This window comes from Antennarius striatus, chromosome 21, assembly GCF_040054535.1.
Source record: "Antennarius striatus isolate MH-2024 chromosome 21, ASM4005453v1, whole genome shotgun sequence".
Taxonomy (NCBI): Eukaryota; Metazoa; Chordata; class Actinopteri; order Lophiiformes; family Antennariidae; genus Antennarius; species Antennarius striatus.
Genome location: NC_090796.1, coordinates 222,501 through 246,710, shown reverse-complemented (window position 1 = coordinate 246,710; position 24,210 = coordinate 222,501). Strand labels below are relative to the sequence as shown.

The 24,210-nt window shown below is 46.0% G+C and overlaps 1 protein-coding gene across 6 annotated transcripts in view; it reads right to left on the bottom strand.

Moving 5' to 3' along the window:
• Nucleotides 1-5,046: 5,046 nt before the first annotated feature.
• Nucleotides 5,047-24,210, bottom strand: part of exoc6 (exocyst complex component 6) — a 38,297-nt gene continuing 19,133 nt past the window's right edge. For 3 of the 6 annotated variants that reach the window (XM_068305301.1, XM_068305302.1, XM_068305299.1), the window contains exons 20-24: nt 23,862-23,891; nt 18,720-18,861; nt 9,670-9,743; nt 8,619-8,731; nt 5,047-7,311 (exon numbers count right to left, since the gene is read on the bottom strand). In XM_068305301.1, coding sequence (XP_068161402.1) covers nt 7,185-7,311; nt 8,619-8,731; nt 9,670-9,743; nt 18,720-18,861; nt 23,862-23,891 — 486 coding nt within the window. In that variant the 3' untranslated portion in view covers nt 5,047-7,184. Of the gene's footprint in view, nt 7,312-7,348; nt 8,732-9,669; nt 9,744-18,719; nt 18,862-23,861; nt 23,892-24,210 lie in introns of those variants that run through there. The other 3 variants (XM_068305304.1, XM_068305303.1, XM_068305305.1) reach the window with 2 other exon arrangements.

The window sequence follows — 24,210 nt, the reverse complement described above, 5'->3', positions numbered from 1 at the left end:
GTCTGTGTGTGTGTGTCTGTGTGTGTGTGTGTGCGTGTGAGTCTCTCTCTGTGTGTGTGTGTGTGTGTGTCTCTCTCTGTGTGTGTGTCTGTGTGTGTGTGTGTGTCTGTGTGTGTGTGTGTGTGTGAGTCTCTCTGTGTGTGTGTCTGTGTGTGTGTGTGTCTGTGTGTGTGTGTGTGTCTGTGTGTGTGTGTGTGTGTCTGTGTGTGTGTGTGTGTGTGTGTGTGTGTGTGTGTGTGTGTGTGTGTGTGTGTCCTCAGGTGTGTTTCTGTGTTCCTGCTTCAGATTCTGGTCTCAGAGTGTCTCCTGTGTGTGTTTGTGTTCATCTGTGGTGAAACGTGTGGATGTATGAGAGCAGATGATACCGAATGCATCCATCATCCATCCATCATCCATCCGTCATCCATCCGTCATCCATCCGTCATCCATCCATCATCCATCCAGACTGAATCACCATCACTGTGAACACGTCACTGTGTGATGAAGTTTTATCACCAGTGTGACTGAAAGAAGGATTCTAACGTTCAGGTGTGATGAGGTGTGTATGGGGGGGGGGGGGGGTCAAAAGAAGGTCAGGGACACAGAATGTCTTTTCATACAGAAATCCCACAAACTACAGGAGTACATGAACCCTCCTGACCCCCCCCCCACCCCCCGGTGACTCCAGACAGCAGCAGAGCATCAACACCTGAACACACCTCACCTGTCTCACACTGAGCACAGGTAAATGTTTCCATCCAGCGTTCCTGGCGTCGACTAGAGGGTGAACCCTGTGTTTGTGTCAGCACTGAATCCTCTACAGAAACAACTACAGGACATAATAAATGAAATACTAGTATGCCCCTGCCACACCCCAGCCACGCCCCAGCCACGCCCCTGCCACGCCCCTGCCACACCCCAGCCACGCCCCAGCCACACCCCAGATCATTAAGAACAGATTTAACATGGCGGGATGTAGACCTACAGGAGGGATGGGGTGTAGGTCTGCTGCCTCTGGAACGTGTCCTTGATCTCTGGTGGTGATGAGGACTTGAGAGCCGGTGTTCTACAGCGTCCGTCTGTTCAGGTTTGGTGCAGAAGTGTGACCTACACGTGTTTGAGACCTAAACGTGTTTGAGACCTACACGTGTTTGTGACCTAAACGTGTTTGTGACCTACACGTGTTTGAGACCTAAAGTGTTTGAGACCTACACGTGTTTGAGACCTAAAGTGTTTGAGACCTACACGTGTTTGTGACCTAAACGTGTTTGTGACCTAAACGTGTTTGTGACCTAAACGTGTTTGAGACCTAAACGTGTTTGTGACCTAAACGTGTTTGAGACCTACACGTGTTTGTGACCTAAACGTGTTTGAGACCTAAACGTGTTTGAGACCTAAACGTGTTTGTGACCTAAACGTGTTTGAGACCTAAACGTGTTTGTGACCTAAACGTGTTTGTGACCTAAACGTGTTTGTGACCTAAATGTGTTTGTGACCTAAACGTGTTTGAGACCTAAACGTGTTTGTGACCTAAACATGTTTGTGACCTAAACGTGTTTGAGACCTAAACGTGTTTGAGACCTAAACGTGTTCTGGACAACCGTTCAAACTGATTTAACCTGAAGGAAAAGCTTCAGACGATCACCTGATCTTCACCAACAGGATCCATCCTGAGAACAGTCTGAAGACACATGAACCCAACTGAATCATATCGTCCATCTGCTACCGGCATCAGAGGACGGACGGACGGACGGGGACACACACACACACACACACACACACAGTGATGTTCCTGGGGAGGTCAGACCCAGTGAACGTGGTCCGGGTGGAGGTGCGTCTAGTCCTCCTCCTCTTGAGACGTCGTTTTGTTGGACGGAGTGTTTATTACCTCGTCAAAGTGTTTGATCTGCACTAAAGTACTCGACACACAGGAAGGAAACGCCCCCCCCCCCCGTATTAACACAGGAACACCTTAAACACTGATTTCAAACAGTCTCTAGTCTCACCAAAGTTGGCTTTAATGAACCACTGGGGCATGTGGAGTACCCCAGCAGCCCAGTTTAAAGCCCCCGTCTCCTACGGCCTCTTCACAGGACCCCCACAGGTGCTGTTCCTACAACTGCCTTTATAAATACCTGTGACGCAAAACCGTCGCAGGTGACCTCTGGAGGCTCATCCAGTGTAGAGCAGTGACCTGAGCCAAGGGGCCTTCAGTGATGACGGACAGACGGACACACACACACACACACACACACACACACACACACACACACACACACACACACACACACACACACACACACACACCTCTTCCATGTTTCTTCTTCTTCGTGTCAGAAACACAAACCTGAGGAATGCAGTCATAGCTTTTTGAAAATCCTGAACTTCTGTGAACAGTTATGGGTCACATGACCGCTAACACCCTCTAATGTCCACCCAGCCAATCACACGTCCTGTTGTAAAGGAACATGGGGGGTGTCACCTCGACAGCGTCTGGATAAACTATTATTGAATTAAGTTTTGTTACAGGATAAAAAATAAAAATATAAATTCAGGAAAACAACAAATCAGCTGTGACTTTTGTTCAGGGGTAAAAACATAAAAACTGAAAATGTAAAAGTTACAGTCAACATATTTTACTAGTGATCATATACGAAATGACTGCAACACTATATACTGGTGTGTGTGTGTGTGTGTGTGTGTGTGTGTGTGTGTGTGTGTGTGTGTGTGTGTGTCTATCAGGCAATCTAACAGAGACTTGGTGGTAGAAAAATAGAAAAATCACTGAGTGGATTTTGAGCAGAGAAACAAACTCCAGCTGGAGACCAGTGACGTCTCCTCCTTCACCAGTTCACTAGTGACACGCTGACGTCTCCTCCTTCACCAGTTCACTAGTGACACGCTGACGTCTCCTCCTTCACCAGTTCACCAGTGACACGCTGAAGTCTCCTTCACCAGTTCACCAGAAACACGCTGACGTCTCCTTCACCAGTTCACCAGTGACACGCTGACGTCTCCTCCTTCACCAGTTCACCAGTGACACGCTGACGTCTCCTTCACCAGTTCACCAGAAACACGCTGACATCTCCTTCACCAGTTCACCAGTGACACGCTGACGTCTCCTCCTTCACCAGTTCACCAGTGACACGCTGACGTCTCCTTCACCAGTTCACCAGTGACACGCTGACGTCTCCTTCACCAGTTCACCAGTGACACGCTGACGTCTCCTTCACCAGTTCACCAGTGACACGCTGACGTCTCCTTCACCAGTTCACCAGTGACACGCTGACGTCTCCTTCACCAGTTCACCAGAGACACGCTGACGTCTCCTTCACCAGTTCACCAGTGACACGCTGACGTCTCCTCCTTCACCAGTTCACCAGTGACATGCTGACGTCTCCTTCACCAGTTCACCAGTGACACGCTGACGTCTCCTTCACCAGTTCACCAGTGACACGCTGACGTCTCCTCATTCACCAGTTCACCAGTGACACGCTGACGTCTCCTTCACCAGTTCACCAGTGACACGCTGAAGTCTCCTTCACCAGTTCACCAGAGACACGCTGACGTCTCCTTCACCAGTTCACCAGAGACACGCTGACGTCTCCTTCACCAGTTCACCAGTGACACGCTGACGTCTCCTTCACCAGTTCACCAGAGACACGCTGACGTCTCCTTCACCAGTTCACCAGAGACACGCTGACGTCTCCTTCACCAGTTCACCAGTGACACGCTGACGTCTCCTCCTTCACCAGTTCACCAGTGACACGCTGACGTCTCCTTCACCAGTTCACCAGTGACACGCTGACGTCTCCTTCACCAGTTCACCAGTGACACGCTGACGTCTCCTTCACCAGTTCACCAGTGACACGCTGACGTCTCCTTCACCAGTTCACCATTGACACGCTGACGTCTCCTCCTTCACCAGTTCACCAGTGACACGCTGACGTCTCCTTCACCAGTTCACCAGAGACACGCTGACGTCTCCTTCACCAGTTCACCAGTGACACGCTGACGTCTCCTTCACCAGTTCACCAGTGACACGCTGACGTCTCCTTCACCAGTTCACCAGTGACACGCTGACGTCTCCTTCACCAGTTCACCAGTGACACGCTGACGTCTCCTTCACCAGTTCACCAGTGACACGCTGACGTCTCCTCCTTCACCAGTTCACCAGTGACATGCTGACGTCTCCTTCACCAGTTCACCAGTGACACGCTGACGTCTCCTTCACCAGTTCACCAGTGACACGCTGACGTCTCCTCCTTCACCAGTTCACCAGTGACACGCTGACGTCTCCACCAGTTCACCAGTGACACGCTGACGTCTCCTCCTTCACCAGTTCACCAGTGACACGCTGACGTCTCCTTCACCAGTTCACCAGTGACACGCTGAAGTCTCCTTCACCAGTTCACCAGAGACACGCTGACGTCTCCTTCACCAGTTCACCAGAAACACGCTGACGTCTCCTTCACCAGTTCACCAGTGACACGCTGACGTCTCCTTCACCAGTGACACGCTGACGTCTCCTTCACCAGTTCACCAGTGACACGCTGACGTGTCACCAGTGACACCAACAGTTTGTTCACCAGTGTTGGGAGTCTGCTGGTCGTCCTGGTTACCAAACTGTGCTGCTGCCACCTGCTGGGAGGAAGAATCACTTCTTCTGCCAGAGACAGATCAGACTTGTGTTTATCGTTGGTTCCAATGATAGTTTTTAGGTGTAGTTTTTTTGCCCTTCCAGAGGGCATCTAGGGCAGCAGGGTCGTTCTGCTGCATGAAAGATAATAAAGAAACGATAAGAATTATTCTGTTCAGATTTCTTCAAAGTCCTTGATAGTAAGTATTGATCCTGGAGTCGATCGATCCACCAGTACAGCCAATCAGGACGTGACTGGTCGTGATTCAGGGGTTCTCTGCTCGTGAGGTGGGGGTGCTCTTGTTCTCACACACCTGTGTATTCACCAGGCAGAGGACACTTTTTCTGCCTCACCTTTTCCGTCTGTTGGCTCTATTGAATATAAATGCACACTATGTAGTGTTTTCTGATAAATGTGTTAATAAATACATCACGACAGCGGTGAGAAGCGTAATAAACGTGTTTCATGTTTAATCAGGTTCACTGACTTCCTTCTCTCCTAGTGAAAACAAATCAAACGTACGAAGTCACAGATTCTCTGGGTTTTCCTTCATTTCAGAAACATTTGGTAAAACATAATGAACACAACAGAATATATAACAAAGGTCTCGTCATTTTAGACATTTTAAGTGAAAATTACATATTACATCTTTGAAATGTAGAATTAACTTGACTAAGAGTGTGTGACTGCCGGGGCCACACGGTAACAACACACACCGTCCATCGTTCATTGGTTTCAGTCACACACTGTAGCGTCACACAGTCAATCTGATTTTATTTAACGTTCACCGTTTGGATGCAGCGCACACACTTAGACCTGGTTCACGTGGGTTATGGTGATTATGGTCCGTGTCGGGTCACCTTGCCGACACCACTTCCTGGTCCAGCAAAGGGGTGTGGCTGTGGAGGACGCTTCAGAGCTGGAGCTGACATGACAGACTGAATTATGGGATGTGATGTGAGATTGTGTTACTTGATTTGGACACAACTGTTTGTGTTACGTGAGGATATGAGGTCAATTTGTGAAGCTAAACCTCTGACTGCAGTAGTCTTTAGTAATATTTAATGGGAATATATTTTCTTAGGTTTCTGGTTTGTTTGTGGGTCAGTCGGGTCACGACCTCAAACACTGACGGGTGACGTTGGTGCATCAGATGAAAATGATCCTACTGGAAAATGTTTTCAAAAGTCTGGACAGGATTATTCCCTGAGGACGAACATCAACATTTCATTAACACGGCTAACATTGACATTGACATTAATGTTAAACGTTAATGTTAACGTTAATGTTAACGTTAATGTTAACGTTAATGTTAATGTTAACGTTACTGTTAAACGTTAATGTTAACGTTAACGTTAATGTTAACGTTAAACGTTAATGTTAATGTTAACGTTAATGTTAACGTTAATGTTAACGTTACTGTTAAACGTTAATGTTAATGTTAACGTTAATGTTAACGTTAATGTTAACGTTACTGTTAAACGTTAATGTTAATGTTAACGTTACTGTTAACGTTAATGTTAACATTAACGTTAACACTATGTGTATTGTTGGTCCAATGCTTTTCAGAAAGGAAAAAAAAAAAGGTTTTCACACACATAAAACAGACAGCCATGTACTCATGATGTGAATGCTGACTGGAAAATAAATTAAACATCTTTTGGCAAAAGGGACAGAACCTCCATGGGGGGGGGGGGGCACCAGTCTTGATGCATCTTTGAATCTAAAACCTGAACAGTTCAACAGAGCTGAACTTCAATGAACAGTTTTGGTAAAATACTGACTATGGCTTTAAATTCATGATTTTATTTGACTGTATGTGGAGCATCATGAAGACCTCAGACTGAGGGAAACCGACACACACCCGTGTGTGACTCAGAGACAGCAGGGCCTCCACATACGAGCAACTCCACATACAAATGATTTGAGTTACGAGTTCAGTCATGGAACGAATGACACGCCTGTTTGTAACCAACCAGCTGGTTTTAGGGACACGGATCATTCTGGTGTGAAGGAACTGGAACGTTTCCCTTCAGTTACAGACGTGATGTTCTTTGGACAGTGGTGAAACACACAGCTCACTGGTGAAAAGTGAAAACTGACATCTATGTGATGAGACTACAGGAAATCCTATTGTAGAGTAAATGTTGACCTTTAACCTCACTGCCTTTGTCGTCATGTGACTTCATTCTGGAGCCTCTGGAGCAAACATTACAGTCTCACATATATACACAGCATAGTTTAACTCAGTCATTATTAACCCACTGTCCACTGTGTGTGTGTGTGTGTGTGTGTGTGTGTGTGTGTGTGTGTGTGTGTGTCTGCTGTATTGCTGTGTCTTCATGTGAAGCAGGTAAACTGTCCATCTGTGAACGTCCACGAGGATGTGTGTGTCTGGTTTGTTGTGTCTGGTTTGTTGTGTGTTCTCACCTTTCTTTTGCAGGTCAATATGTGCATGTGACTGTGTGCAAGTTCCAGTCTTCAAATCCCTTAATAACATACACCTTACTCGTGTGTGTGTGTGTGTGTGTGCGTGTGTGTGTGTGTGTGTGTGTGTGTGTGTGTTCAGGAGGACATGCCGTTGACCAGACTCCTCAGCTGTTTGACCACAGTCTCTATCAGCTTCTGTTTGTCTCGATCGTTCTTCCTGAACTGAGAGAAGATGTTGTTCTTCTTACTGGAGTCCTTCATCCTGGACACAGGAGGACACAGGTCACCAATGAGTTCACACACACACACACACACAAACACACACACACACACACACACACACACACACACACACACACACACACACACACACACACACACAGTTCAAGTGTATACTGTGTGTCTCAGAGGTACAGCAGTAGTCCGCCTCTAAGAAGGCGTGGCCCAGTCAACATTTCAAGCCCGTGTGTGTGTGTGTGTGTGTGTGTGTGTGTGTGTGGTTGTTGATCTGATGAGCAGGTGTAACTTCACATGACAATCATCCCACTGCAGCGGTCGGTCAGGTCAGACGCTGCTATTCAAACAGTTTACTTGTCATTTCATACTAAGAGCCCCCCCAACACACCACACACCCACCACACACACAACAATTAGAACTGGGAGAAATCCCAAAATGTCAGATGGAACAACTCATTGTCATGATTCATATTTAGCTCAGTCCACTGGGTCCTGGAGGCGACCTGAGGGTTGCCGGTTCAAGGACCATGTGGACCAAAACGTCTGGAGTGTGAGCTGGCAGTGGGAGGTGTCAGTGGCCCTCCTGAGCACTGCTGAGGTACCCTTGAGCAAGGCACCATCCCATTTATCAGTGTCTCATTGGGGAGTCTGTACAGTCGTATTTAGTGGAATCACTCTGGTTATTAAATGTCATGACTTCAGTTCAACAGGGACACTGTCATAATAATAATGTTAACCCTCCAGCCGTGTTGAGGTTCACACATTACACGTCTTCTGCACCAAAGAGAGGAGACACGTACCCCTTGTAGACCCTGACCAGCAGCAGGAAAACAGAAGGAAAAGACTTTAGCAGAACAGCCAGAACAAAGGTGAACAGAAGGAATGCAGGCGATGGGTAACCTTTATATGTGAGTTTGTTTTATTCTAAACAGAATAAACCAGTCCTGGTCCTGGAGGCTGCTGTGGGTTTTGGTTTGTACCAACAGAATCACAGCACCTGGATGTTGTGTGGTTAAATCACACCTTTACATGAACTGCAGTGGTCCTCATCTCTGCCCTGAACACGCTCTCTACCAACACGTCCACCTTCATGAACTCATGTAGGACTACTGGAGACATGCCCCCCAGTACAGATCATGAACTCATGTAGGACTACTGGAGACATGCCCCCCAGTACAGATCATGAACTCATGTAGGACTACTGGAGACATGCCCCCCAGTACAGATCATGAACTCATGTAGGACTACTGGAGACATGCCCCCCAGTACAGATCATGAACTCATGTAGGACTACTGGAGACATGCCCCCCAGTACAGATCAGATGCACTCACTTCTCCAGGAGAGCCAAGGCAATGACTGGGTTGACTCTCAGGTACTTGGAGGTGGGCTGACCGTAGTCTGCCAGGTAGGTAGACCAGTCCCACACCATGAACAGATCAAGGAGCTAAAATACACACAAAGACAGAAAGAAAAAAAGATAAAAGAAACATCATTTCAAAAAACTTTAGGCAGAACCTCTGAGGTCATCAGAGATATACACTATAGTATTATACTGTAGCTGCAGCATTCAACTCAGTTCACGTGAACCCATTTCTTAAGGAAAGCACCAAAGGACAAAAAGGCTTCTCAAGACACTTTCCAGGTAGAGCAGAGAAACACCTGTTCTGATAGAACCCAACGGGTCCCACAGGAGCAGACAGCAGGAGGTGAGGGAGAAGAAGAAGAAGAGAGAGTGTGACTTCATGACGTGGTGGAACAACCACAGCTCAGGATGCTGGTACAGTTACTGGAGGGGAAGCTGGAGGGTATCTGGAGGGTTTTATGGAGACCAACATTAAACATTATAATGAATGGAAGCTGATGCACCATTAGGAAGAAACAGCCCAACAGGAACAGAATAGCAGAAGGACCCAGAGGCAGGAAGACAGTCTTGATGCAGAAACATAACGTATGCAGGACGCAGTAGGGAGGCCATCAGAACGGGTCTATCACCAGGAAACAAAGACAAAGACAACGTCTACTGGACGAGTCAGAGAAGCCTCAGCTGAAACGAGTGTTTCTAAGGAGAAGTTAGAACCACTGCTGGGTGTTGCTGCTCCTCTAATACTGACACTAAACCCCCCAATGCAGGTCCAGAGAGACGCCTTCAACCAGGAAACAAGGCTTTAGGTGTCTGAGTGAACATTATGAGACTTGTGTTGAGTCCCACAGTGACACTGGGTAATCACGTTCACTGATTGGAGACTTGTGACCGGAGCACGACTGTTGGATCTTACAACCAGCTGGACACTGGTCTGAACTTCAGTGTTCACATGAATACATTTAAAAGTATTAATAAATAAGTAAATAAGTTAATGTGTGTTCCACACGGAGACGGTTTACCTGTCGTAAGTCGATGAAGGCCAGCTGGAGGGTGTCACCTTGAAAACCGGGGACGGGCTCTGAACTGGCAAACACTGAAAAGACACGAATTACACCAGAACATAATGAACACACCACAGCTAGTGAGTTCAAAGGTCACCAAACAAAAGATGAACCCAAAGAAGTAATGAAATCCCCTTTAATGAAAATAAAACAGACCATAATCACCTCTAAACTTAAATGTAGTGACAGACACTATCAAACAGGATAACATGTACTGACACACTAATCCCTCGCTTACTCAAGACGCACGGCTTCACTTCATCAAAGATTTTTAGTAGGTAACGTATTTTCCGCACTATAAGGCGCACCTAAAAGCCTAAAATGTTCTCATAATCCCGTAGTGCGCCTTATAATCCAGTGCGTCTTATATATGGATTAATATTCATATTAATATTGGTTAAAAACATGATCGCTGAAAAAAAGCCGGCAGTCTGGCCGCCAGTCATGGCGCACTCCGCCACCAGGGGCACCCTCACAAGGCACTCAGGCCCACGCCCCCTAACAACGGTAGTCAAGGGGCGTCACCGAAGTCCCGGCTCTGACTGAGCTGCTCTCAGACGGTAGAGCAGACTGTAGGAGCACCGGTGATTACTGAGAGAAACATAAGGAACTTTCAACAATTCTATGAATAAAGTCTGACTGACTGATCTCAGTATTTCTAACTATCTGGCGTCAGAAATAACCCACTTTAAACTGAACTGGTCTAAAAACCCCATTGTGCTGTCATCTGGAATCTAGTGATGGTCCATTCTATTAGTCTGTGGAAACACAGGAGAAACTGGACTAAAGGTGAATAAAGACCCTCAGAGATGAACTTACAGCCTTTATGAAATATAAAGAGCAGTCACTTCTAGACAAAGGTGTCAGGTGTAATCCCCCCCATAACAACACGTTACGGGGGGGGGGGGGGGTTACATTCAGGCTTGTGTATTCTGTCTGCAGCGACGTGCGGTGAGATTCACGGCGGTGAGACACCGACGTTAAAGTCAGTTCTAGGAGTGAAACAGCGTCACGTTTGACAGTAAATTATCAGCCTGACATTAAAAACTAGTTAAAAACTGTTGAGGACACACAGCAGCAAATAGCTGCACCTCACCTCCGACTGGACTACCGATCGATCGGAACAATATTTAATTAATAAAAATAGACAAACGTCGGAGCTTAAATATCTGCTTCGAACTTCAGATCAGGAAATAATCCGCTCTGTTGGCACTGACTGGACTCCTAATGAATTTAACCAGTTTTTAATGTCAGGTTTGTTAATATGCGTCTTGACTTCTTTCTAAGATGGCAAAGTGATCAAGTGATCAGGTTTCCTTGATGAGGCTCAGAGTGGATTATTGACATAACAATAGGGGCCATTCAGAGGTAGTCAGGAAGTCATGAACGCAATCATGACTGTCTGAGCAGCGCGGCTCCATCTAGTGGACGGATTGCGCAACTACAGCCACTGTTTATCAAATACATTCATTTATTTTTTATTGTGTGCGCCTAATAATCCGGTGCGCCTTATATATGAAATAAATTATAAAACAAACGAATTATTAAGGGTGCGTCTTATAGTGCGGAAAATACTGTAGTCACATGATACCGTACGTGCATGCTATTGGCTGACAGCATCTGTGTGTGCGCTGCGTTCCGACTCCTGACAGTTTTCTTTAATGCAAAGTGCTTTAAACAGTCTATCAGAGTGTTTTAAAGGTAATACAGATAGTAGGTGGTTTATTATTAGTATGGGGGGGTTCAAAAAGGTTTAAATTACCATAAATAATAAGATAAATAGTTTGTCGCTATATCACAGAATTTGGTTTCTTGCATACGGTCCTGGAACGCATTAACCACGAGGAACGAGGGATTACTGGAGTGTTTTCCTGCAGTGTAACGACAATGACCTGATAATCCCACAGAACCATCACCAAAGAGAAATAAGTCTCAGAACCACGACTGTGTGTCTGTGTGTCAGGATTAGGATTAAGAGGCTTTGCTGTCATCAAACTACGGGACGATGAAACTTCAGGGTTAGAAGGAGCGTTAGTCCTCACCCCCCCATTCACCGCTGCTACGACCAACAGGACCTGAACATGAAGTCAAGACCCATGGAGCAGAAACCTGGAGACCTTCAACCATCACCCTGCAGCAAGAGAACATCTACCCAAGCATTAACTGGACCCTTTTCTGGGCAGAAGGTGGGGTCAAAGGTGAACTGACTGCCCTGGACCTCAGAAAATAGTTCAGGGCTACAACCAGACGCTCACTAGCAGAGGTAGGAGACAAGGAGACAATGTAGGAGACAAGGTAGGAGACAAGGTAGGAGACAAGGTAGGAGACGAGGTAGGAGACGAGGTAGGAGACGAGGTAGGAGACAAGGTAGGAGACAAGGTAGGAGACAAGGTAGGAGACGAGGGAGGAGACGAGGGAGGAGACGAGGGAGGAGACGAGGTAGGAGCCAAGGTAGGAGACGAGGTAGGAGACAAGGTAGGAGACGAGGTAGGAGACGAGGTAGGAGACAAGGTAGGAGACAAGGTAGGAGACAAGGGAGGAGACGAGGTAGGAGACGAGGTAGGAGACAAGGTAGGAGACAAGGTAGGAGACGAGGGAGGAGACGAGGGAGGAGACGAGGGAGGAGACGAGGGAGGAGACGAGGTAGGAGACGAGGTAGGAGACGAGGTAGGAGACGAGGTAGGAGACGAGGTAGGAGACAAGGTAGGAGACAAGGTAGGAGACAAGGTAGGAGACAAGGTAGGAGACGAGGGAGGAGACGAGGTAGGAGACAAGGTAGGAGACGAGGTAGGAGACAAGGTAGGAGACAAGGTAGGAGACGAGGTAGGAGACAAAGTAGGAGACGAGGTAGGAGACGAGGTAGGAGATGAGGTAGGAGACAAAGTAGGAGACTAGGTAGGAGACAAAGTAGGAGACAAGGTAGGAGACGAGGTAGTAGACAAAGTAGGAGACAAGGTAGGAGACGAGGTAGGAGACGAGGTAGGAGACAAAGTAGGAGACGAGGTAGGAGACGAGGTAGGAGACGAGGTAGGAGACGAGGTAGGAGACGAGGTAGGAGACTGGATTCCTTTTCTGGTGTGAAGGACTGACTATCAGATGAACATGATAGACTGGAACCAAACAGGACACGTGTGTGAAAATAAATCATCCATCCATCATCCATCCATCATCCATCCATCATCCATCCTCTAGTTATCCTCTGTGGGTCCAGCAGCAGCAGCAACACTGAGACCCTGTCCACACTGAGACCCCGTCCACACTGAGACCCCGTCCACACTGAGACCCTGTCCACACTGAGACCCTGTCCACGCTGAGACCCCGTCCACACTGAGACCCTGTCCACGCTGAGACCCCGTCCACACTGAGACCCCGTCCACACTGAGACCCCGTCCATACTGAGACCCCGTCCACACTGAGACCCTGTCCACGCTGAGACCCCGTCCACACTGAGACCCTGTCCACACTGAGACCCTGTCCACACTGAGACCCTGTCCACGCTGAGACCCTGTCCACACGTTCCCAGATCTTTTTGAAAACGCATCTGTTCTTCTGGTCAGGCCAATCGTCCACGTGTATCTGAGACCTAAACAGAGTGAAGCTTTTTGAAAGGGAAGCTTTTTAGTAACAGGTGTGTGTTTTAGTAACAGGTGTGTGTTTTGGTAACAGGTGTGTGTTTTAGTAACAGGTGTGTGTTTGGTAACAGGTGTGTGTTTTAGTAACAGGTGTGTGCTTTGGTAAAAGGGGTGTGTTTTAGTAACAGGTGTGTGGTTTAGTAACAGGTGTGTTTTGGTAACAGGTGTGTGTTTTGGTAACAGGTGTGTGTTTGGTGACAGGTGTGTGTTTTAGTAACAGGTGTGTGTTTTGGTAACAGGTGTGTGTTTTAGTAACAGGTGTGTGTTTGGTAACAGGTGTGTGTTTTAGTAACAGGTGTGTGTTTTGGTAAAAGGGGTGTGTTTTAGTAACAGGTGTGTGGTTTAGTAACAGGTGTGTTTTGGTAACAGGTGTGTGTTTTGGTAACAGGTGTGTGTTTGGTGACAGGTGTGTGTTTTAGTAACAGGTGTGTGTTTTGGTAACAGGTGTGTGTTTTGGTAACAGGTGTGTGTTTTGGTAACAGGTGTGTGTTTAGTAACAGGTGTGTGTTTTAGTAACAGGTGTGTGTTTTGGTAACAGGTGTGTGTTTTGGTAACAGGTGTGTGTTTTGGTAACAGGTGTGTTTTTTGGTAACAGGTGTGTGTTTTAGTAACAGGTGTGTGTTTTGGTAACAGCTGTGTGTTTTGGTAACAGGTGTGTGTTTTGGTAACAGGTGTGTGTTTTGGTAACAGGTGTGTTTTTTGGTAACAGGTGTGTGTTTTAGTAACAGGTGTGTGTTTTGGTAACAGCTGTGTGTTTTGGTAACAGGTGTGTGTTTTGGTAACAGGTGTGTGTTTTGGTAACAGGTGTGTGTTTTGATAACAGGTGTGTGTTTTGATAACAGGTGTGTGTTTTAGTAACAGGTGTGTGTTTTGATAACAGGTGTGTGTTTTGATAACAGGTGTGTGTTTTAGTAACAGGTGTGTGTTTTGATAACAGGTGTGTGTTTTAGTAACAGGTGTGTGGTTTAGTAACAGGTGTGTGTTTAGTAACAGGTGTGTGTTTTGGTAACAGGTGTGTGTTTGGTGACAGGTGTGTGTTTTAGTAACAGGTGTGTGTTTTGGTAACAGGTGTGTGTTTTAGTAACAGGTGTGTGTTTGGTAACAGGTGTGTGTTTTAGTAACAGGTGTGTGTTTTGGTAAAAGGGGTGTGTTTTAGTAACAGGTGTGTGGTTTAGTAACAGGTGTGTTTTGGTAACAGGTGTGTGTTTTGGTAACAGGTGTGTGTTTGGTGACAGGTGTGTGTTTTAGTAACAGGTGTGTGTTTTGGTAACAGGTGTGTGTTTTGGTAACAGGTGTGTGTTTTGGTAACAGGTGTGTGTTTAGTAACAGGTGTGTGTTTTAGTAACAGGTGTGTGTTTTGGTAACAGGTGTGTGTTTTGGTAACAGGTGTGTGTTTTGGTAACAGGTGTGTGTTTTAGTAACAGGTGTGTGTTTTGGTAACAGCTGTGTGTTTTGGTAACAGGTGTGTGTTTTGGTAACAGGTGTGTGTTTTGGTAACAGGTGTGTTTTTTGGTAACAGGTGTGTGTTTTAGTAACAGGTGTGTGTTTTGGTAACAGCTGTGTGTTTTGGTAACAGGTGTGTGTTTTGGTAACAGGTGTGTGTTTTGGTAACAGGTGTGTGTTTTGATAACAGGTGTGTGTTTTGATAACAGGTGTGTGTTTTAGTAACAGGTGTGTGTTTTGGTAACAGGTGTGTGTTTTGCCTGCGACAAAAACTGCTGTGACATCACGCGTGTGTGACCCGTGTTTACATGTACAATCCACCCTGTCCTAACTGAGACCTGGGGTCACTTCCCACTCCTCTTTAGACCATCTCAGTGACAGACAGGTCGTATGAAGCTAACGCGATGAAGCTAACGTGATGAAGCTAACGTGATGAAGCTAACGTGATGAAGCTAACAGGACCACATCATGACAACAGAGCCAGTGGAGATCATCAGTCATCCAGGTGATGGTTTGACACGTTTGTCCTCTGACCAAAAAGGCTTGAGCACCTACACACCTGAACACCTACACACCTGAACACCTACACACCTGAACACCTACACACCTGAACACCTACACGCCTGAACACCTACACGCCTGAACACCTACACACCTGAACACCAACACACCTGAACACCTACACACCTGAACACCTACACACCTGAACACCTAAACACCTACCCACCTGAACACCTACACACCTGAACACCTAAACACCTGACCACCTACCCACCTACCCACCTGAACACCTCAACACCTACACACCTGAACACCTACACACCTGAACACCTACACACCTAAACATACACATCTGAACACCTACACACCTGAACACCTACACACCTGAACACCTACACACCTGAACACCTACACACCTGAACACCTGAATACCTAAACACCTGAACACCTAAACACCTGAACACCTACCCACCTGAAAACCTCAACACCTGAACACCTACACATCTGACCACCTACACATCTGACCACCTAAACACCTGAACACCTACCCACCTGAAAACCTCAACACCTACACATCTGACCACCTACACATCTGACCACCTAAACACCTGAACACCTACACATCTGAACACCTACACACCTGAACACCTACACGCCTGAAGACCTACACGCCTGAACACCTACACACCTGAACACCAACACACCTGAACACCTACACACCTGAACACCTACACACCTGAACACCTAAACACCTACCCACCTGAACACCTACACACCTGAACACCTAAACACCTGAACACCTACCCACCTGAACACCTCAACACCTACACACCTGAACACCTACACACCTGAACACCTACACACCTAAACATACACATCTGAACACCTACACACCTGAACACCTACACACCTGAACACCTACACACCTGAACACCTACACACCTGAACACCTACACACCTACCCACCTAAACACCTACACACCTAAACACCTACACACCTGAACACCTACACACCTAAACATACACATCTGAACACCTACACACCTGAACACCTACACACCTGAACACCTACACACCTGAACACCTACACACCTGAACACCTACCCACCTGAAAACCTCAACACCTGAACACCTACACATCTGACCACCTACACATCTGACCACCTAAACACCTGAACACCTACACATCTGACCACCTACACATCTGACCACCTAAACACCTGAACACCTACACATCTGACCACCTACACATCTGACCACCTAAACACCTGAACACCTACACAACTGAACACCTACACACCTAAACACCTGAACACCTACCCACCTGAAAACCTCAACACCTGAACACCTACACATCTGACCACCTACACATCTGACCACCTAAACACCTACACATCTGACCACCTACACATCTGACCACCTAAACACCTACACATCTGACCACCTACACATCTGACCACCTAAACACCTACACATCTGACCACCTACACATCTGACCACCTAAACACCTGAACACCTACCCACCTGAAAACCTCAACACCTACACATCTGACCACCTACACATCTGACCACCTAAACACCTGAACACCTACACATCTGAACACCTACACACCTGAACACCTACACGCCTGAAGACCTACACGCCTGAACACCTACACACCTGAACACCAACACACCTGAACACCTACACACCTGAACACCTACACACCTGAACACCTAAACACCTACCCACCTGAACACCTACACACCTGAACACCTAAACACCTGAACACCTACCCACCTGAACACCTCAACACCTACACACCTGAACACCTACACACCTGAACACCTACACACCTAAACATACACATCTGAACACCTACACACCTGAACACCTACACACCTGAACACCTACACACCTGAACACCTACACACCTGAACACCTACACACCTACCCACCTAAACACCTACACACCTAAACACCTACACACCTGAACACCTACACACCTAAACATACACATCTGAACACCTACACACCTGAACACCTACACACCTGAACACCTACACACCTGAACACCTACACACCTGAACACCTACCCACCTGAAAACCTCAACACCTGAACACCTACACATCTGACCACCTACACATCTGACCACCTAAACACCTGAACACCTACACATCTGACCACCTACACATCTGACCACCTAAACACCTGAACACCTACACATCTGACCACCTACACATCTGACCACCTAAACACCTGAACACCTACACAACTGAACACCTACACACCTAAACACCTGAACACCTACCCACCTGAAAACCTCAACACCTGAACACCTACACATCTGACCACCTACACATCTGACCACCTAAACACCTACACATCTGACCACCTACACATCTGACCACCTAAACACCTACACATCTGACCACCTACACATCTGACCACCTAAACACCTACACATCTGACCACCTACACATCTGACCACCTAAACACCTGAACACCTACACAACTGAACACCTACACACCTAAACACCTACACACCTGAACACCTGAACACCTACACATCTGACCACCTAAACACGACACATGATGTTAGAGATTCTCCTGACAATCCTTGGAATGGTGGTGTTGCCATAGAAACAGTAGTTCAATCACAAAACCCATTGATAAGATGTCTGACCAGAACTGATGAACTAGATGTGTTGGAAGCCCAAGAGGAAGGCATCAAGAGGCAACAGACATTGATCAAGCCATTGATCAATGCTATTGATCAACGATATTGATCAAGCTGCACATGCCATTCCATGCTGTTGGTGACTGAAGGCTGTCCAGTGTCAAACAGCATGTGGGGGCTGGAGACAGGCTGTGTGTCATGAAGCAGGATGGACTCTGGGTCTCAAGGACTCCTGGCTCCAGACGCGTCCCTCAGGTCCTCACATATAAACGCTGGCCTTCAGCCTGAGCTTCATCCCATTGTTATGTCTCTACGTGGGGGGACGTTCCTGTGGGAAGTGGTGGGCCAGTCTCTACATGAGGGGGTCAGCTCTTCTTGTGGGAACGCAAACTAATAGAGGGGAAGAACATTGTTGAACCTTAACTACAGGAGGAACACGGTGACGTACAGAGAAGAGCCCAGAAAAGATCCAGAAGAGGGGAAAAATCTTCAGCTTTTGTTGTGTGTGAAGGCAGACGTGGCACGAGGCTCCACCACATGGAGGGGGGTCGTTGACATTCTTTCCTCCCAGGTTAAGGGGTTACATATCTGAACGGTGGTTCCACGCTGGTGGTGAAGCCACAGCCGGATCAACACCTACTAGTGCCAATAAATAATCGATATACAGGATGAGCCTGATCACACTGGACAGGATAAACAGTGTTATACTTACAGGACATCAGACGTCAGCACCAGCACTGGTAGAAACAGGAAATGGAGAGTTGTACTTACACTCACACTGGATGACATCTAGATTGAACTGCTGGATAGCCCCCATGCTGATCTGCTTGAGTTCTGTGTCCAGCAGCATCTGCATCAGGGAGGTGGACAGGTGCTTGCAGGCTGACATACAGGCTGTCTGGGCGACTTTACCCTGCAGACAGGAGGACAGTGAGAAGGAAGGGATGACCAGAAGGGTTCCAGACAGACAGGAGGAGAAACAGGACAGGATGGGGGGTGGAGGTAAGGTCAGGGTTGGACAAGAAGGCAGGAAAGAGATAACATGAGGCAAATAAAATCAGTATGAAAAAAGGGGGGTAATGCAGATACAGGTGAGTAACAGGTGAGATGGATGGTAGGTAGATAAACCTGATGGGGCTGTGGCTCGTGTAGCTAGCAGAGTGAACATCCACTCTGAATAAATGTGCTGTCTGAACACTATGCTAACAATTAAAGACTTTTGGCAGAAGTAGCTAAAGCTAGCTTTAGCCTCTGATGCTACGTGTTTAGAGTGTGAGAGGTTTGCTTTGAGAACTGTTGTTAGCATTAAGACACAAATAAATACAAATTACAACAATCGACCAGAAAGAAGCAGTTAAAACATTCAAACAGAGACCCTGCATTGTGTGGACATCTAGTCTACAGACGTTCTGGACGGATGTCAGGACTTTACAGAAGCTGCTCTTCACACTGGGTCATTGGTTTGGACAATAGCATTGATGGTTGGAACTTTCTTGAAAAAGTACCTACTTTTCACTTTGTTTCCTGCCGTGATATAACATCATGGTGACATAACAACAACAATAATCACACGCGTTACATTATAAATTCTCTATCTAACAATGTAGACTTGATAAATCATGTTATTTCCAGAATCCAGCAGCAGAGACATTTTCTCAATGAGCTGTGGCAAAGAAAGACCAGCTGTTGATGAAGATGAGGACATACCCAAACTGAACTGAATAATCTGTATCTATGCTGCCGGATTCATTACCATCATACTGACTGTGTTGTTCAGTTTATCCAAAGTCCACCTGAGTCACTACGACACACCTTTAGGCCCACGGCAGATAACGGGAAAGTTTCTCCCGAATCAGACAAGAGGTTCATGAGGTTTCTTCAAAAAGAAACCTGGATCAATGATATCAGTGTCTCTAATAGTTCTATCACACAGATAGACAGATTGATAGCTTGATAAATGCTTGAGGAGGTTTGGGCCGCACCTATAGCATCATACTGTAATTCTCCTGACCAGACTGCAACACCTTGTGGATGAGCTGTGTCACACACATCATGTTGCATGTTGGTAGATTCTGTACACACTACAATTAGATGCTGTCAACATGTCCATCCAAATATTGTGTCGCTACCATTTCAAGTGCTCTTGATGCTCATTTTGTGAAGATAAAAGTTGCTCTTTATAATAAACTTCAAGTTTTAGAAATTGCTTTGAATGAATCTGTGATCTGAACAGCTGATCACCACAATCCACACAGTCAGGTCCAAAAATATTGGGACATCAAGACAATTCTCATCTTTTGACTCTATGTACCACCGCCACACATTTGAAATGAGACTGACCTGACATGTGTTAACCCTTAATTTGAGGCCACTTACATCACAATGTGGTGAACAGTGTAGGAATTACAACAGTTTTTAAATATGCCTCCCACTTCTTAAGGATTCAAAAGTAATGGGACGGTTGACACAAAACCTATTTCATGGACAGGTATGGGCTACTAAACAGTCAAAGGTCTGGAGTTGATTCAGACGTGACATTTATATTTGGAATCTGTTTCTGTCAACTTTCAATATGAGATCCAAAGGGCTGTCACTATCAGTGAACAAACCATCATTAGGCTCCAGAACCAAAACAAACCCATCAGAGATGGTAGAAACACTAGGCGTGATCAAATCAGCTGAAAGACCAATGAGTTCAGCAACACAAAAAGACCAGAGAAAACATCTGCAGTGGATGACACAATTCATGCCTGATGGAGAAAAGCCCTTCACAACATAAAGATCAAGATCACCCCCCAGGAAGTTGGTGTGTGTGTCAATGATCAAGAGAAGACTTCACCAGAGGGACTACAGAGGGTCCACTGAATCGCCAGCCATCAACCCGGAGATCACAGGTGATAGCGCAAAGGTTAAACAGTCGCCGGCCACCAACCGTGAGCCACAGAATAACACGCAGGACACGGATAACAGCACAAAGGATGGACAGAGTGATTTGGTGGAGGCTGAGGGGCCAGAGAGACAGCTGCCAAGATGGGTCTCTCCTGGAGAGGAACGAGGAGGAGGATAATATTGTGACAGACAAGGAATAATTGAATACAGGTATAGCTAATAAAAAGAAAAACACGAACACAAGAATGAATAAAGTCAAGAAAATTGCTAAAGAAACACCTGAGACACCTCCCGATACATCAGTCTGAAAGAGGCCGCAACAGAAAAATAGGATTCGCACAAGATTAAAAAAAATCCTGCAAGACACAAAAGTTTCGAGAACAAAGGTAGAAACATTTTTTCCTGACCTCAACATGTTTCTGGATAGCGTCAGCTTTTATATGAAAAGTAAAACAAGTAGTGAGCCAGTTTTTACAGACCAAAGTTTCATAGATGGAAAAACTAAGGAAAAAAGTGAAAGACATGCTTGTAGAAGAGATGACTGTGGAGAACAGATAATGGTTTTCGTTTTTCTTAATTTTGTTTTTAAAAAAAAAACCTTTTAGTGTGATAAATGTTGAAAGGTTAGAGCAGTGGTTCTTAACCTGGGATCGATCAAACCCTAGGGGTTCGGTGAGTCGGTCTCAGGGGTTCAGTCAAGACAAAACACCCGACACATCGAATTGGGTGTTTTTGCCGAACAAACACAAATCACTGTGTACGTTTGACACATGGTGTCAGTTGGTGATGACACGCCCCCTTAGCCATCACTGGCTGCAGGTGATCACGTGACGCTACATCATTAGCCTACCTGTGCTACAGGGGATTTTGCTCACTCAGTAGTGGATTTCTGCCTTCATGATGGTACGTCATCTGATCGATTTCTTCATATTTTAATTCATAGTAACTATGTTGAGCAAAAAAACAAAGCGGTCAGACGAACATGTGTAACCTGAATGTACCTGTACTGTATAACAGAACGTGATGGGAGTCAGGGTTCTGCAGGATCTGAATGTCAAGGTGAACACCTCTAGTCTGGCGCTGGTAAAAATAAAGGAACACTTCCTGAAGCTGATGGAAACAACAGAAACAGACTTTGGTGTAAAATGACATCAGAGTAACACCTGTCAAGGTGAAGCCACACATATCTGAACTGGTCTCTATGACAACAGCAGGAGTCACACTGATTTACAGGTAGGTCCTTTCATGTCATTTCATGCACTGTCTTGGTTTGGTTCTTTGAAAAAGGAGACATTAATGCACAATTCATTAAATACACCAGGAAAACATATAGTTATGTCTGAAATTTGAAAATTTTTTTTATTTTTTTTACCAAAGGGTTCGGTGAGTGAGCACATGAAACCGGCAGGGTTCAGTACCTCCAACAAGGTCAAGAACCACTGGGTTAGATGTATCTTTGTTCAGGAAACACACAGTATTATTGAAAATCCTCTTCAGGAGAATCTCTTTTGGATTTTGTGATAACGTAATTACTTTGTAATTGACTTTTAGGAATAAACGTGATGTTAAAAATCAAAATCTCTCTCCTCCTCTCTCCCACTGGATGAGATGAATAATGACCCAGACACACGTATAAATACAGCACTTCAGGTCTATAACGCAGTCCCTGACAAAGTCTTGTTGCTTATCCAAGTTGTAGGAACAATTAATGTTAACTTATCTTGTAGTTGATCAATTACAATCAGAAGTTTCTTATGTGAAATGTGAAGGCCTCTGGATTATTTTTTAATATACCAAAATAAGGTGTTCATCATTCATTGAGATTTACCCTTTAATCAGGACAGAAAGGTCAGAACCTGCTTGGACAGAACCTTAAGTCATTCAACCAATCAGATTAGACTTTCACCTGTGACAAATAATGAAATGAAAACACGCTCAGGTGTGTATCAGAGAACCCCAGACACCAGACCATCATGTGAAGAGTATCCTGACTTCTCACCACATACCAATACCCACAATGCTGTTCATCAAGAGCCTGGAGAACACACCTGCTGTCTTGTAGCGGCAGACATACTCAATATGTCCAAAATGTGGAGAAGATTCAAAAAAGATCTGAAATAACTGGTTGAGTCCAGGACAAGCCCCGACAGGCCGACCCCCTGAGACCTAGTTCTCTCCCCCAGCGGTCCCCGTGGCTGAGTTAGTGCTCCAGCAGCAAACAGACGACATCGAGAACATTTGGTCCATTTGGACAACGAACTTCGTCCCAATCACCACAAATACTGCAGAAGACTTGTTGGAATCCAGATGGACCCAAGATTCACCAGGAAACAGTCCAGTGTGGTGGAGGGAAAGTGTTTGGGGTGACACCCTGTGATGGAGAGCCTGCTGCCCATCACACCCAAACCAGGAGGGAGGACCAACACGTCGTTTCAGCCTCCGCCTCAAAGCCAAGAAGGTAACGGCTCTCCAGGAGGGGCCAGAACAGCCACCAGACATGATTCAGAATCTCTGGGGTTGGAGGAAGAGGCCTGGAAGATGAAAACAACTCTGGGAGTCCAGCCGAACTGCTTCCTTTCTCTTCCGCATGATTTCATCAGTAACTTATCTGAGTCATTGCTGAGGTGAACGGATGAGGTCCTCCAAGCTCATGGGAGTCATGAAGATACGGATTCATTCTCCCAAGGTATCAGGACTTTACATTCTGCTGTCTTTGCAGAATGATAGTGTGTTCAAAATTCAAGTTCATCTTCACTGTATTTTATTTTTGTATGCAACAAGACTTTTGTCAAAGCAAAATCTGACCTTTCTCCATCCATTCATCCGTTTACCTTCACCGCTTCATCCTCCACAGCGGAGGGACTTATTACTATTGTTCCTGTGTGGACAAGCACCCAGACGTTTGTCAGGGACTGGGGGGCTACAGAACAAACGAGCCTCCGGCATCAGAATGAGCATGCGTTGAACGGCCCCCCGCCTGTAGAGGGCAGCACAGTGTTGGAACGGCCAGGGAGGAATACTCACCGACATCGACGCATGGTCATTGTTGTTATTCTGAGCAGACGCCCAAACCAATCAAACGGCAGGAGGGAGGGAAAGAGGGGAAGGACAGGAAGAGAAGTCATGGTACCGCAACATTTTAAACACATTTCATTCAAGATAGTTTTTGAAATAGAAAATAATACCTTTACTGCAGCAAAAGAAGTCCACTACAAATACTACAAATACTACACTACAGTCTACACTTAGTTTCCCTAAAACAAATGATGTTAATAAATAGGACACTATCACTGCCTTTTGATTGATGAAGATCAATAAATGTGATCTGATATCAGGGAACATTTCCTTGAAGACTGTGTGTATGTCCACGGTG